Source organism: Lathamus discolor, chromosome 8, assembly GCF_037157495.1.
Source record: "Lathamus discolor isolate bLatDis1 chromosome 8, bLatDis1.hap1, whole genome shotgun sequence".
Taxonomy (NCBI): domain Eukaryota; kingdom Metazoa; phylum Chordata; class Aves; order Psittaciformes; family Psittacidae; genus Lathamus; species Lathamus discolor.
Window position 1 is genome coordinate 16,448,458 of NC_088891.1, and position 16,191 is coordinate 16,464,648.

General features: G+C 43.9%; 2 protein-coding genes across 9 annotated transcripts in view; both read left to right on the top strand.

Annotated features, from left to right (window-relative positions):
- Window positions 1–4,247, top strand: part of TJP1 (tight junction protein 1) — a 74,141-nt gene extending 69,894 nt beyond the window's left edge. For all 6 annotated transcript variants that reach the window (XM_065689090.1, XM_065689092.1, XM_065689094.1 and 3 more), the window contains one exon: window positions 2,672–4,247. In XM_065689090.1, the coding sequence (XP_065545162.1) occupies window positions 2,672–2,766 (95 nt within the window). In that variant the 3' untranslated portion in view covers window positions 2,767–4,247. The remainder of the gene's footprint in view (window positions 1–2,671) is intronic.
- A 10,837-nt stretch (window positions 4,248–15,084) lies between these two features.
- Window positions 15,085–16,191, top strand: part of ENTREP2 (endosomal transmembrane epsin interactor 2) — a 109,252-nt gene continuing 108,145 nt past the window's right edge. The window contains exon 1 of one of the 3 annotated variants that reach the window (XM_065688198.1): window positions 15,085–15,409. In XM_065688198.1, the coding sequence (XP_065544270.1) occupies window positions 15,167–15,409 (243 nt within the window). In that variant the 5' untranslated portion in view covers window positions 15,085–15,166. Of the gene's footprint in view, window positions 15,410–15,882; window positions 15,902–16,191 lie in introns of those variants that run through there. The other 2 variants (XM_065688197.1, XM_065688199.1) reach the window with 2 other exon arrangements.

The following is a 16,191-nucleotide window of genomic DNA, read 5'->3' on the forward strand; positions in this document are numbered from 1 at the left end:
AATTTTCTGGTTGATAGTAAAAGTTGCAACTAGGTTGTAATTTAATTTACCTGTTCCTTTTTACCTCACTCTGGCTTTCTGGGATGAGGGGAGAATGTATTGGCTGAAATTTTCAGTGAGGAGCCTAATTGAGAATTCTGGGCACGTTTCAAGCAATTTCATGAAATGGCTGTGAGGTTACAGAGATTTTAAAAAGGAATATTTGCACATCTGGGGAAAAAGTCTTAAGGTTTTATTCAGCTACTTTCAAAATTTATGGTGGAAGTTTCAAACCATTACTGTGTATGTATGATCTAAGTAATGACTGAATGATGTAATTCTGTATAGAGCATTTAAGCCACCATGTATGCATATCTTCTGTCACTAATGTATCTATCACTGTCAACACCAAAGCACTGATGCTTTGAAAGATTAAAGCATCAATCCCCTTGATGGGATTCAGTAACCTAGAAGTTTAATGGCAATAATTTTCAGTTGTTTTTTACAAGCTATTATATGCACGTGTTGCATGCATCTATTTAACAATGTGAGTATACAATGGCAGTGTTAAAACCCAAACTTATAAATTATAGGGTCCCAAAAGATATGACAACTGTGTACAAAAATGACACGACCTTCCTTTGTAACTAATAGCACCTGTTCATGAACTTACTTGAAGTGAAGGGAGAGAACTAAAATGATCTGAACAATAACCGAAGCTACTGAGACATTTTTCTCCCTTTGCAAAGTGGGATGTGTGTGTGCACGCGCGCATGTGTGGGTGAGAGCAAGAGCGTGTATATTTAAGCCCTAACACTTTCTGTACTGTAAATTTAACACCACATTCTGTTAATCTGAAATGGGATGTATATCATAACATTGCTTTTTTTGAGACAAACGTCAAAATTAGGCAATTCTGTCTTATGATATGTAAGTAGACCATACTGTGTCTTAAATAAATAATTGTTTTCTCTCTTTCTAAATTAGTTGCTTATGGGACTCTGATTTTTGAGGTGGCTTTATAAAAACAGCTTATAGAATTCTGGGTTTTTTCTCTCTTCAGTTGTCTGCTCTACCTCATCTTTTCTCAATGTATCCATGTTCTGTCCTAAAAGTGACATTCATTTGCACTTACTAACATCTTCCTGCTGCATTTAAGCCTCGTATATTGATACGTTAAACCCCTTCAAAAGCTTGAATGATGCTGGTATTAAAACTGACTTGGGAAAAAGAGTTGCCTTTTATGGCCACATTTATTAGAATGTATCGGTAAAAAAATCTGGAGGATTGTATTTTTTATTTTTTATTTTTCCAAAGCAGTTCTATGTAAGTATGGTAAGAACTTCCTCAACAGGTAGAGGATGCACTGGCTACAGTCTAATCCTTACTGTGTATTTAGGAGGAAGGATTGGAAGATTGGCTGCTATTTGTTTCATGGGCAAGACTAGGACCTTGTTGTCCTATAGTCCTGTTTTACCCTTCTCCCAAATATATTTGTTCATGTGAAGTTCTGAATGGCTTTCCCTACATCTGTAAAATGAAAACTTCTCCAGCATTATTGAGCTTCTTGACTGAAACAAGTAGTCTTAGCTGTTCGCACTCTCTGTTTGCACTCTCTTAACTGTACAAAGGCCACTTCTATTCTTCGTCCCCGCATCAGATGTTGACATCACTCCACACCAGTGCATTGTGTACTTCATTATGTTTTCATGAGTTCTTCAAGAAAATTGTGGAATTTACATCAGTCTTAATTAATAGAGAGGTCTCATGTGTTTGCAGTCTGTGTGACTGGGTTCTGTAGCTCGTTGCACGTTTCTCAAGGCAGATCTGTTTCGGCCAAGCTATTTCTTGTCAGTTATCTGGAAGGCTTAAGAGAACTGAGTGCATATTTCACTGTTCTACCACAGTGCAATGATAATACCTTGTATGCAGTGGCAGCATTTAGTAGTGGTTTTAAGTTTAGATACTCGAAAAACAATTGGCTGTGCAGATGGAGTATAACCTTTGTTTGGTGAGATGGCAACTGATGACTTTGCCTTGTAACAGAATGTTACGCAGAACCTTTGACCATGAGTGGGTAAGATCTGTTGTAAAGATGAAGTACATACCAGTTAACTAGAATTCTTTTTAGAATGTCAGTATTTCAAACTTCTAAATGAGTATACTGGATGTAGCTGTAAAATAACTACAGTCTTGTCTACTATAGTTTTCATAATAGAAAACTACCAGTGTGTCATAACTTGTGATTTGACTTACCTGTGTTCAGAACTGTTTGAAGAAATTTCAAATGCATCCTGCCCAGATTAGCTTTGAAAATGTCTTACTTTTCTTGGCAGTTTTGGAAAGAGCCAGTGAATACCCGATACACTGTTAACACTTCTCAAATGGAAAGCACTACCTTGGTGCTGTAGAATGACTTGTATTTAACAATTCCCAAGTGCCACAGCATCTGTTTTGAATAACTGATCTTTCCAATGTTACATGGAAGTAAAGGGTTATTGTTTCATTAATAACATAAACTGCAGGGTTTAAAAAAACCAAACCAAAACAACAGCCCCCAAGCAAACAAACATAAAACCCAGACCAGTGTTGATTCAAAACTTAGACACTCCTGTCCAAAAGCTCGGTTGTTCAAGATGTACACTGTTTGACAGCAGATACTAAACACCAGCATTGTGTTTTCCTCCCACAGGTGAGCCCAAAACCTGGCAGAACAAGTCTCTTCCCGGGGATCCAAACTATCTTGTTGGAGCAAACTGTGTCTCAGTCCTAATTGACCACTTCTAAATACTAAGTTAGCTGATTGAGTAAATAATGTGAAACTGAGATGGACCTTATATATAAACTGAACCACTCTATCAAGTATTAACTGTTCTCTAAGTGATAATGGATCTTAGTGTTTAAGCATCTTGCTTTAACTAACAATGGTTTAGCAAGTACACTCTTTGAGCCATGGTCACAATACATGCCACAAGCAGGGAGGAGGGTACAGTGGGAACAAGGTGGGGGTTTTGCAGGATCTGTATGCTTTGTTTGGTTGTTCTTTCGTGGGTATTTTATTTTTATTTTTATTTTTTTAAAGGGCACTACTAGTGTTTTATTGTTTAAAATCTGAAAGAACCAATGGAACTATATGAATTTGATTCATACTCACTGGTTAAAACACAGAATTTGGCCTGCATTTTTATGGCTGTGTGTTTGTAACTCACAAGACTACATTTTGGTCTCTGGTTTTTAAACGATTTCTGGTGTACGTGTCCAGTGGAATGGCAATCAACTTGGGGTAGCACAGTTCAGATCCTTTCCTCTGCTGAGAGGCTACTGTAAACATATCTACTTACTGTATATGGAAACATTGTCATGAGAACAGGGGGGAGGGGGAAAAGCATGAGGGATGACTATGGTTCAGTTGCCTCTGTGGATTTGTAAATTTAACCACGTTATTTCAGACCTATTAACCAGCAGGGATGCCTTACCCTCATGTTTTTAATAGTCTTAGCTCTCTTAGTTCTCTGTATTGAGTTCGTACGGCTTTTGTGCTTACCTAGCATGAGGTCTCTCATTAGAGACTGGGGAAAGAGGGGGGGGAAACCACAGAACAACAACTTGTGAGTTTGGTTTAGAGAATGAGTATTGTTTGTGTTTATCAGCCAGAAGAGAACCAGAAGAAAATGATGGTATGTTTTCTGCTATGCATTTGAAAATTTATAGATGTGTTAGACTGCTTGTATATAATGCGTGCATACTACTTTTGTTCCTGGTTTGTAAATTAACTTTTATAAGCTTTACCTTTTTATATATATATAAATATATATAAAAACAAAGTTTCTTAAGGATATCTTTGTATTCTCATACCTTTTGAGCCTTGAACTTTGACATCTGCAGCAATAAAGCAGCATTTCTACAATATATGAACAAGGACATTTTTAAAAAAATGCACAAAGTTGTTACCTTTTAAAGTGCTGCATTTAAAGAATATAACTCGGAATTCTCTACTTTGATTAAATTCTTGAAAAGTATCCCTACTGTAATTTGTCATAAGGATGCTGTACTATGTGCCCTGAAATGTATTTTTTTACTAATAGACGATTTATTACGGCACAATGGCACTACTACTGTTTAGATAATATACCACTGCATTCTGTTAATGAGTTATTAGCTATTCAGGTGTGGCTGATTTTTTTTTTTCTCTGCAGTTATTAAAATTACACGTTTCTAAATATACAGAATAAAACCGTTTTTAAAATAATAAAGGAGATTGTAGTACATTATTGTTTCTGAACTGCATTTATGTGAACATGACAACTTTCATTTGTGCCTGTGTAAGGAGACAGCTGGAGTCTGCCTAATGTTTGTACACAAAGCAGAGCTCTTTTGTGGATTGAGTTGGAGTTGTCTACAGCAGGGCTTCTGAAATGAGTGTGGATCCATGGGAAATACACAGTACAAGTAGGAGTGGTAGACTTGTCCCTTGAATCACTCATCACTCTGGTGCTAGTGTATTTGTTATACCTACTCTTTCAAATAACTTTGGTAGTGTTGTAGCATGTAGATTTACACATAGTCTAGTGCAGTTTTAAAGATATTCCTACAGAATCCTATTATCAGGCCTGTTTGGAGTACTGAGTGGCTAGTTAGAATGTATTTTAAAATAAGACCATGGAAACGGTATATAACCTCATGTGTCCATTCTGTACTTCTACTGACCAGTTCGTTTCTGAGGCATACCTCACCCTAGAAGATGCTTTCACTGCTATGGCTACTAGGGCAGGTGGGAAATCTGACTAGCAAAAAACCTGTTTGTATCAGGATGCTGTTTTTCATTTGTCTTAGCGCTGAGATGTTGGTGGTATTTTTTGAATCAGCAGAAAGAAAGGGTTCAAAATGGCATGCAAAGCATCTTGGGGAAAATTCTAATCTTAAAATTTCTGGACTGTTTACAGTGGTGTCATTTGTGTCCCGGACATCCTGGGTCTAGTGTGCTGTAAGGTGTCACTGTCCTGAGTTGCTTTTACTCTACTGATCCAGATAATCTTTCTGCTCCTCTTTTGAAGAGTTCAGGGTCATGTCTTCGTATCAAAATGAAGAAGAAAAGGACAGCTTTTGCTGGTGCTGTCATTTCATAAATGAAATGACAAAGTTGATAGTGTTCAAAACTGTGGCAATCCTCTCCTGCTATGCAGCTTGTCAATGGAGTTGTCTTTTGCTGTCTACATTTTGCTGTGGGAGCATTTATCTAAGTGGCTAATTGAAACCACACGTATATTTTACTTGTTAAATCCCAGTGCTTTTGAATTAAGCCATGGCCGTGGAGAATAACTGCGCTAAAGTAACACGTGTTCTTATTTTAAAATAGCAGTGGTTTTGAAGTCTTTTTCTCTGCAAACGGTTACCTTCCTTACCTTTATGCAGGTTAGGCTCTACAGGAGGTAAGTTCACGTGTAATACTTCAATTTACTCTAGTTCTCTATTCACTATTTATTGTGAATTTAAAAACCAGCCTCTCCCGATTATTGCTGTCTGTCTCAGTGAAGTGTGCAGCATTAGCACGGCAAATTTGATAATGCAAAATAATGTAAACTAATGCATATTTAATAATGTAAATCTTACGTCTTACACTTTATAATGACTTCAGGGGTGGAAACACTCAGTGGGTACAGGATTGCTGTTCATCATCTCTGACCTCAGTTCTTGGTTAAAATGGTTTTGTGGGGTTTTTTTGTCTTTTGGGTTGTTCTTTTTTTATGATTATTTTTATTTGTGGGGTTTTTGTGTGTGTGGTTTCGGTTGGGGGGGTGTTTTGGGGGGGTTCCTTTGTGCGGGGGGGTTTGGTGTTGTGGGTTTTTATTTTTTTGTTGTTGTGGGGTTTTTTTCTGAAGCAGTAACTGGCGTATTTAACTACAGGACACAAATGTTACAGCTGTAAAAAAGTGGGGCTCCTCCAGTGCTTGCCAAGAGCAGGTGAGGCCCAGCATGAACTGTGGCAGGTTTGGTTGGTGAGAGCAGTGTCTGGATGTATTCACTTTTGGGCCTGGGCTCTTCCGAGCTTGAAGAGAGCATCACAGGTCTAGAGAGCAGTATGTGCCAAAACAAGCAGGCTGCAGCTGGTGGTGGGGCCGCTCTGCTGCTTGCTGTGGGAGGATTAGGGCCACACCAGCTTTTCTGTCCTGGCACCTCTGGTGTGTGTTCAGCAGCTGGATGTTTTCACTTCTGGAGCTGGGCTCTGCAGAGCCTGAGGTAGCTAGCCTCAGACGGCAGTGTAGGTGGAGAGCGTTACGTACCTAGGCAAGTGCAGATCCGTGTTGGTGGGGCTGTTAGCTTTGCTAAGGGAAGGTGAGGCCCAGCAGCAGGCACCTTTGGTGTTGGAGCAGTGGCTGGTGTTTTCACTTTGTGGGCTGGGCTTTCAGGACCTCAAGAGTGCTATGCAGAGAGGCATTAACACAGTGCGTGGTGCTTGGAACCCAGCAGGCGTGTAAGTATGATGTGACGGGAAGGAGAATAAAAGAATGTAAAACCCAGGGCTTGAGACCAGTGTCGTAACTGAAGTACAACACAGCGCTAGCACCACTGCTGCCACCGCTAATACAGTGATAAGGGAAATAACCAAGAGGAGGGAATATATAACTGCGGGGGGGCGGCGGGGACAGGAGGTGGGCAAGCAACCTCCGGTTGCCGAGAGCAGGAGCCTGCCCCCGCAGGGCGCCGTGGTCCTCCCGCGCACTGCACATGCCCCTGACACGTACGGCGCGCCGGGGGGCCCGCAGCGGCCATGGGGACCCGTTCCCGCGAACGGGCCGCGGTGGTGGCGTTTCCTCGGACGAGGGGCAGCAGCGACGCCGAACAGTGGCCCTCGGACACCGCATGGCGGCGTCGCTGCTGCCGTGGAGCATGGATGGAGTGCGGGCTGCCTGCAGTACTGAATTCTGGCCACGCGATGGCGGCAGGCAGCGGCGCCCAGCGACAAACCGCCCCCCTCTGCAGTACCGACTTCTGGCCATGCGATGGCAGCAGAGAGCGGAGCGCCGCGACATACAGCCCCGATTCTGCAGTACCGAATTCTGGCCACGCGGCGGCAGCAGAGCAGACCGCACCGACAAACCGTCCCCTCTGCAGTACCGAATCCTGGCCACGCGATGGCAGCAGAGAGCGGCGCCCAGCGACGAACCGTCCCCTCTGCAGTACCATTTTCTGGCCATGCGATGGCATCACAGAGCGGCGCGCAGTGACACACCGCCGCCCTCTGCAGTACCGAATCCTGGCCACGCGATGGCAGCAGAGAGCGGCGCTCAGCGACTCCCCCCTCACCTGCAGTACCGACTTCTGGCCACGCGATGGCAGCACAGAGCGGCGCTCAGTGACACCCCGCGAGCTGCAGTACCGAACACTGGCCACCCTACGGCAGCAGAGATCGGCTCTCAGCGGCTGACCCCCGCTCCCCCGCCGCCTTGCAGTACCGAATTCTGGCCACATGGCGGCAGCACTCAGTTATTCCGTAGCTGAAGAGGCTGCGGGGTGAGCAACGGGCACTCGTCAGCCCAGTTGGCATTTTCAGGGGCATCAGCTACTTTACTGGGCGGACGGTACCTCTAAAATGGAACAAAACGAAACAAACATTTCACTTCTCTGCAGAAAAAACCTGGGTCCGAACCCTCCACGGCAGCAATGGGAACATGTGCAGCACAACTGTATTTACTATTTTTGTCCTTCTGGAGACATTTAGTTGCTTTGATTCGTGAGAATTAACGCCATTAATGCCTTAAAATCCTCTGCTCAGTTCAGCTGGTGCTGTGACTGTCCCTTACACCTTCCTTCCAGCTTCAAGGAAGAAAGTTAAGGTCATGCATGTGACTGGTTAATTTGCATAAATTGCTAATTATTCTTTTCTTTTGCTAACCTGTTAATTATCCCCTGTATTGTCTGTGTTGGTTGAATAGATTGCTGTAACTGGAAAGACAAATCACATTAACGAACGTTATAAGACTAGCGGTATGTCAGAAGGTTAGAGAAAGGCAGAGAATCATGCGGGCTAGGCAAGCAAAAAGGAAAGGAAGGTGAAAATGTAAATGTCAGCGGCGATACATCTGTGCTGCTGGAAAATGCCAGACTGGAGAAGAGGGAATGAATTAAAATATTATACAAGTATCTGCAGGCTTCTGCTTCCAATGTAGTCCTGCTGACTCTGGAGCCAGAGGACAAAGTGGCAGGGACTTGGGTGTCATGAGAAGATTGCTTTTACTCTAAGTCTTTTAATCTCCAAAGGTGGAGGAGTTTAAGACAGATACATTTCAAAACTGCGAGTACATGGCAGCTGCGTTAGATTTGGGTAGGTGGATAATTCTGTAAAGCAAGTTGGTCTGTCTTAGAAATCACAGTTGAAGCCCTGTGTTAAGGAGGAAGGCTTGTGGCAAACAGATTTGTGATAGTATTTAAGAAAGTCTGCATTACAGTCTAACTCTTAGATTATTGCCAAGGTGAATGAGTGATTTGCCAGTAATTATCAGCTGGAGAAGTTCAAGGTTGTCTGAGGGCTGTTTCTTCTTCAGGCATTGGTCTGGGGGTTTGGTTTTCTGTTTGGTTTTGGTTTTGCGTGTTAGCAAAGGGTTTAACCTTTTTACACCTGGCAAAACTGCTGTAGTGTTTGTGTCTAATCATGTGTGGTCAGTTATTACATAAAGTACTAAACTGACTTCTGATGAATGTGAATGTTTCAGATATATACAGGTGGATGTAAACCAGGTGTCCCATATGAATTATCATTTCATCTAAGAACCACAGTTATTTTAATAATCCGTAACTCCAGCTCACCTGTGTTTCTGTGCTGAACACTCTCTGATTACTTCAACTATCCAAATTAGAGAAAGCTGTGTTCATTGAGTGTGGGCTTTAACTAAACTGGCATGAGGAGCTTGCCTGGCCTTTAACTTAATTAGGTTATCCACCCTGTGCCGCTGAATAAAACTGGAATGTCTCAGGCACCAGACATTAATTCCTGCTTCTCCAAGAATGATCCTTTTGCCCTGCATTTAAAGCTTCTACTTATCTACAGATAACAAGTGGAAAGACTGTGGTGTATTTAATAAGCTACTTTGTAGGAAGTGTATCTACCCAGGTAAATAAGGGCGTATTTCTTGTCTTTAAATTTTTGTACTATACCTCTGGGTTAATTTGGAAATTAAGCACCAGAGTTATCACTGCTTTATTTTTTGCCAGGTCCCCTTACCAAATAGTTCTGATGACTCTTAACAGAAAAGCTTTTATAAAAGGGGAAAACAATAAAGACCAGCCCTGGAAAGTGTTCCCTAATGTTTTTATGGTTTTTACCTTGTAGCAATTGGAAATGTGTTATTTCCCTTTCTCCCCTTTATCTTTTCAGTAATGTGTACATGTACAAGAATAGGTAAATACCCACCAGAGGATAAATTTCTGCTTCTGTGTCCTTTACAAGAAAATCCACAATCTCAGCAAGATACTTCGGGGATTCTACAATTTAAATCACTTACCAGTTAATAAAAAAAAGTGTCTTGACAGTTTTATTTTTTAAATCATAATAAGAATTTCTGAGCTGTTTTTCTTGGCCAACTAAGTCTTTGACTTCTGTTACATAAAAAGAATTAATTTTTTCGGTGAAGGATAAAAGCCTATTTGCAGACGCTTAAAATAATTCTTTAGCTAAGCCACTAAAATGGAGATGTAATTTTTAATGAAATACTGACATTGTGCCCTTTTGAAAGTGGTCACTTTATTTGGGACTTAATTTCTTACCGTAGAAAATAATCCAATAGACTCCAGCACTGTGAAATCCAATCATTTCAAAAGACGGTATGAAGCAGAGACTTCTGCCATGTGTTTTACTCTTGGCAACGGGATGAGGTAAGCAACCTGATCACTACTACCAGTTCTATATATACCGAGGTGCTGCACATTTTGAGATTTTATAGAAGAAAAGTGGTATGGTTTAATGCACCAAACTTCTGTCCAAAGTTTCATGTATGATATTGGATATATATTTTTCCATGGTTAATTTCGTAGACCAAATTCCCAATTGAAAAATAGTTTTGCCAGCTTCTACTAATGCTTGAAAAGAAAATACCAGGTGGTACTTAATGTTATGTGATTTCTTTTTATTTTTGCAAAACAATTACATTTTTCTGCCAGGCCAGGGATGGGGACCTGGAAATTAAATCTCTCTCACTTAAGAAGGTAAATAGATCTAACTTCTTGGTTGCCTTTTGTGAAAGCATCAGGGCAATCTGCTTTTCAGATTCAGGACACGTACGCAATTTCAACTTTTAAGCAGTAGTAAAATGCAGGGCAATTATCTTGATTTCAGTGCTGTCTTTAGCACTCCAGGACATTCATCAGGGCAGCCAATCACACAGAGGAAGTAATTCCAAGGTACGTATTTCTGAAGAAGAGACCCAGACTATTTTCAGCTTAAGGCTTGGAAATAGCGGTTTCTTTCATTTTTATCTGCAAAGCTGTCCAGTTTAAAACCCCTTTGTCTTACATATGGAAATAAATCCTATGGTTTTATATATGCTCAAATTATGTTGCTAAAGGATGCTATTTTTGTAAAACCAACTTTGATAATCCTCTGTATAAAGCCATGAGAAAACAGACCAATAACAATGGGTATAAAGTAGTGGCAGTTACTTCCCTTTATTGTCTCCTTACGGTCTTCTACTGCCTGGTTAGGGTAACAGACCAATACATCGGTAGAAGATAGTGCGTTCAGGAATCCACATGTAATGCCAAGTCCCTAAACAGACAAGTGAGAAAACTGTTCCTCTGCTGCACGATCTCCCCAACAAAGGCAGCGTTCTGCAGCCTACAAATGCAGATGTGAAAGTTCTCTTTATTTCTGTTACCTCTTGGAAACACTTTGGGCATTGGTTTATTACAGGGCTCTTGATGACTGTGAGGTAGATGCTCTTGATTTTAATACATCCTTAGAAAAACTTTTGGAAATAGGCACTTGTGTTTCAAGCACAGACAGGGCTTAGTCAACTTCTTGTATTTTTTTTATATTTTATATTATTTTACTATTTTTATTCATAACATTTTTGTACACAGAATCAGGGTGGTTTGTGAATTCCTCAATCATTCACTTCCACAAAAAATACTGCAAAAGATGGAAATGGCACTAACACTGTACATGTGATTTGCAAAGTGAAAATTTGTCTGTAAAAATGCAGTGGATGCTTTTATTAGTACAAGGGGTGGGGGGGATTATTTACTTTGTAAAATATTCTTAGCTACAGGTCTATCAGAGATAGTTGTCCTGTTTTGAAGAGAAATGTTGAGTCATTAGAAAGCAACACTGACAACAGTAGTGCCACTATAAGGGTTAAACAAGTTTACAGGCTTAACCCTACAATCCTTGCTTATTCTGGTGGGCAGTGGCATGTGTTGTTTTGTCTTTGACACATTTTAGTACCTGCTAGCAGGATTATTTTTTTTTTTCCTTATTTTTAAATTATAAAGCTGGTAAAGCAGGGTACTTCCTGCAAGATGTGATTACAACTGAATGTTGAAGGTAGGTAAAGCAGTGATTATTTGCTGTCTTGCACTCTTTTCTCTGCCTGCACAACTTTTCAGAAGATTAATTTAAGGAAGATTGACTGCTGAGGAGAAAGAAATGCAAACTTAATTGTTAATTCACTGGAATGCCAGCTTCTGTTGCATATGAAATAGATTGTTGTTATATGGTGAATGTTATATGAATTTTTATATACTGCATGTTGTTGAATATTGTTCTAAGTCTGATGAGGAACAGCTGTGGAAACTAGGGTTGTTTAGTCTGGAGAAGAGAAGGCTGGGGCGGGGAGGGTACTTTACCATTCTCTACAAATATCTGACAGGAGGATGGAGCCAGGAGGTGGCTGGTCTCTTCTCCGAAAGAACAAGTGATAGCACAAGAGAGAACCGCCTCAAGCTGCCACCACCAGAGGTTTAGACTGGGTATTAGGAAAAATTTCTTCCCTGAAAGGGTGATCAGGCATTGGAACAGGCTGCCCAGGGCAGTGGTGGAATCACCATCGCTGCAGGTGTTCAAAAACCATGTGAGGCCCCTAGTAACATGGTTTAGTGGTAGACCTGGCAGTTCCGAGGCAACAGTTGGACTTTTGATGATCATAAAGGACTTTTCCAGCCAAGTTGGTTCTATGATTCTATGCTTAAAAGTTAGTGAGAATTTGTTGCTCTTCTGTTCTGCCAGTGATACAGACTTCTTATTTAGATGTTTGTACCCATAAACCACTTTCATTACTTCTGTAAAAATGGTGTAGGTTGTGTAAATTGTAGTGCCTAACAAGCTATTTTCAGTATGTGGACAAAGATGTATGAAATTCACTAAGTTTGAAAGTGCGGTAGAATAATCTACCAGTCCAGTTTCTAGTATGAAGCATGAAGCAGCTTTCTGAACTGGTTGGGAGCTAGTGAAGACTGACAGTAATGAGGCAATTACCATAGAAGTGGGATCATTATCATGTTGGCTTCTGAGTTTAGATGTTTTTTAATAGGCTAATAGTAAGGTCCTATATTTAGTGCTCTTCTGGCTGTCCTTAGGAAATGATCAAATTATTTGTTAAAAATTAGTATATTATAGTGCTCAAATATAAACATGGGCACTACAAAGCTTTCATTAGTACAGTTCCAGCAGAAATTTCAGTACTGCGTCCCACTTTAAAGTACACTCAATGATACAGCATTGAGAAATACCAATGAAAGTATTTCTAAAAATCTATTCAGCAAAATAATTTCATTTAAAGTTAGGGACAGTAATACTCCCCAAACTGCTCTCGGTTCATTCTCAACCAAATCCAGCAACCCAGAGACTACAGAGCGAGCTAAGTGTATCCAGAACTAATTCAGATCCTAAGCAACATCAATTTACATCTGGATGATCTGGACAATTGGAGTAAAAGAGATGTGATCTCAACTCTTGCGGATTCCTACTGGAAGCCAAAATATTTTTTTAATTTTTTTTTCTGTTAGCCTTATTTTGTTGTATTGGGAGCAGTGTACGCGTTGATTACCTGGCAGCTTACCCATGTCAGGTTGACAGCCACCTAATGAGCGTGTGGATCTGCAGTGCCAGATTCTCCTCTGGACTGCCTGCAAATATGGGTTTTATGTGCCAGTTAGAAAGTCCTTGGGAATGAAAGTAAATTGCTGTATACTTAATGCATATAATAGTATCAGCAAAGGGAGTTAGTGGGGTGTAAATTCACACCCTAGCATAATATGTCCTAACTTCTCCAAGCCTTAGGATCATTTTACTCCTGAATGAGAACACCTAGCTAGAAACTTTATGAAGAATAAACACATTTAAACCTCTAATTGTCCTGCTGTTGAATAACCTTAAGCATTTCTGTCTGGCTGGGGAATAAGATGCTTAATCATGAGGACTGTAGAGGTTCAGTTTGGTTCTGGGTTTTGTTTCCTTTTGCTATCTCCCTTCACTCTGTTTGGCAGAGTATTGCAACACAGACTCTTCCTTGACTCCAAAAGGTATCTTTTGACTTAGTGTTTCTAAAGTTGGATAGCAAACAGCAATTATTTAAAAAACAGAAAAACCCCACAAAACATGGAAGTTGTGTGAACTGGTACAAACAAAAATTCAGTGTGATCTATTGCCATACATCCCCACCTGCCTTCCTCTAGGTGTTCCACCTGGGCTTTCAGATGGGATGCACCAGCAATGGATTCAGGAGTATCAGCTGAGGCGGAGTAGTGGGCCAGGGGTGTGTGTGGTGGTGGTTTTTGACTGACTCCCATTCTGTTCATGCCTAGTCTAAGGAACTAAGACATTGTAAACTGACTCTCCTTTTGACTACATGTAGTATTAATTTAGTACTATTCTGAATTAAGACTAAAGACTTACAGTAAAACAGCTGTCTCCTCAGTGTAGAGTTTTGTCACATGCTTTTTGAATCTATTACTTGCACATGTGCTGGAGCAGTATTTTAGCCATGCTGGGGTGACAGCACTATTGTCTGCTATTCTAACCTCTTTTGCAGAACAGCCAGCTATCCAAGTTAAAAATGGCAAGCTGCCTTTGTTTGTTTGGGGGCTTTTTGACACTTTCCTGTCAAGGCACAGTTCCTCACTACCACCTCCCTAGGAAACAAACTATTTTAGGCAAAAAAGGAGTTCTTGAAAGAAAGAAGACAGGGCCTCATGAATGAAGATTTAAGCCTGGTTTACAAGTGGTGCTGGGATTTATCTTTTGTGAGAATACTGCACTATTACAAGTATGTAGACTACACCTAGCAATTCCTGTATAAAAAAAAAATGCATTGCTATAGCCAAGCATGGTACTACACACACATTAACCCCCTGAATGGTTTCACTGATGAAACTATACTGTGAGACAATGTTCTTGGTTTAGGATTCTCCCTATTATATGTAGGCCCAGGTGTCTGCAGGCCATAGGTTACCCCTGTGATTTCCGCTCTGCAGAGAACTGGCTTTGAAACGTGCTTCACAGGTGTTGAGGGTTACCTTGCTGTGCTGGACACTGTTACCATGAGCAGCAGCAGCGGGGCAGCGGCTTATTCAGGTAGCTTTGAGCCTTCTGCTAAGGCTTGGCTGTGGGGAAGGAGGGAGGGAAGGAAGTTACGGCGCCGCTCAGAACTGTGCCGTTTGCGCAGCCCCACAGCACGCACCGGCCGTGCCCGCCGCACGAAGCCCCGGGGCGGGCAGACGCGGCCCGCCGCTTTCTCCCGCCCAGCACGCGTGGCCCCGGGCGCTGCCGGGCCGCTCCCCTCACAGGGCCGGCGGCCGCTGCTCCTCCCGCCGCCGCTCCCGCCCGCCATTGGCCGTAAACGACCCTTCCCCTTCCCGCCTCTCTGCCAGCCCCGCTCGGCAGAGCCCGGAGCCGCGGCGGCGCGGAGCGCGGGGCTCCGGCTCCCCCCTGCGTGCGCCCAGCGGCCGGCGCCGGCTGAGGGGGAACCGCGCCCGCGCGCTGCAGCCCTGCAGCCTCACCCCCCCCCCCCCCTCCCTTGCCCGCAGCGGTGAGAGGCGACGTTGGCGGCTGCCCTTCTCCCGCCCCGGGCGGCAGGGCAGGGCAGGGCGTCCTCCATGCGCCGCGGCTGCCCGCCGCCCTGCAGCGCCCTCCCCGCCGGGCGCGGGGGGCAGGAGGAGGCGGTGCCGCCCGGCCGCGCCGTGAGGGGCCCGGCGGAGGATGCCGGTGGGCGGCGGCGGGGCGGTGCGGCCCCCCGGCGGGGCGCGCTCCCTCAGCCCCACCGCGCTGTCCCGCGGCTTGTCTCGCTTGCGCGAGCACCGCGCCCGCTCGCGGGCCATGCTGGCCTTGGGGGTCACGCAGATGGTGCTGGGCTGCCTCATCGTGGCTGTCAGCTTCGCCGCCCTGGCGCTCACCACCTCGGCCCGCGTCCGCCACTCCTGCCCGTTCTGGGCCGGCTTCTCGGTGAGTCGGGGGGGGGCGGGGGACGGAGGGCAGCCGCGACGCGGAGCTGCCGGCAGCGCCTCAGGGCTGCGGTCCGCGCCCGCGGGGGGCACGCGGGCAGCAGCGCTTTCGGGCCTCGTCACCTGCGCGGTCTCGAGGCGCGGGGCCGGAGAGCGAGGCGGCTCCCCCGCTCCTCGGCGTGCGGGCGCGGGGCCAGCCGGCTGCAAGGCCGTCAGGTGAGAGGTGCGCGTTGAGATGTGCGTGTGCGCTACGAGTCCTCCGCGCCCGGCCGGTCTGTGAGCCCGGCGGCCGTGTGACCGCGCTGCGTTGCCTCTGGAAGCATTAGCCAGAGCGATCTGGTATTTTATCGACAGCGTCGGATCAAAGTTGGGATAACAAATAACGTTTGGCGTTGACTCGGTGGTTGCTACCAGTCTCACTGGTTGCTGCTGTTGTCCCTGGCATTCTGTGTATCGGTTCAGGTTTGGATGCTGCCTGAGACTTCACCCTAAGGTACGGCAGTTTGTCAGGATCTTAGTGTGAGAGCGTACTTGGATGGGAATTCAGATATGAGGTATGTCGTGCTGAGGGGGTAATAAAGTAACATGAGCACGGCAGGAACAGGTTTTAAGGTGCACAACATGGAAGACTTCTCTGCTGAGGAGGGAAGTGTGAGTGCACCAGGAGGGCTGAAAAGGCCTGTGGCTTTGGGGTACCTAAAAGGCCTGCCATGAGAGAGGCTGGGATGGGCCCCTTGGGAGAGGCTGTTGGTCGCATAGGACTGGGTATCTGAGGGAAGAGCT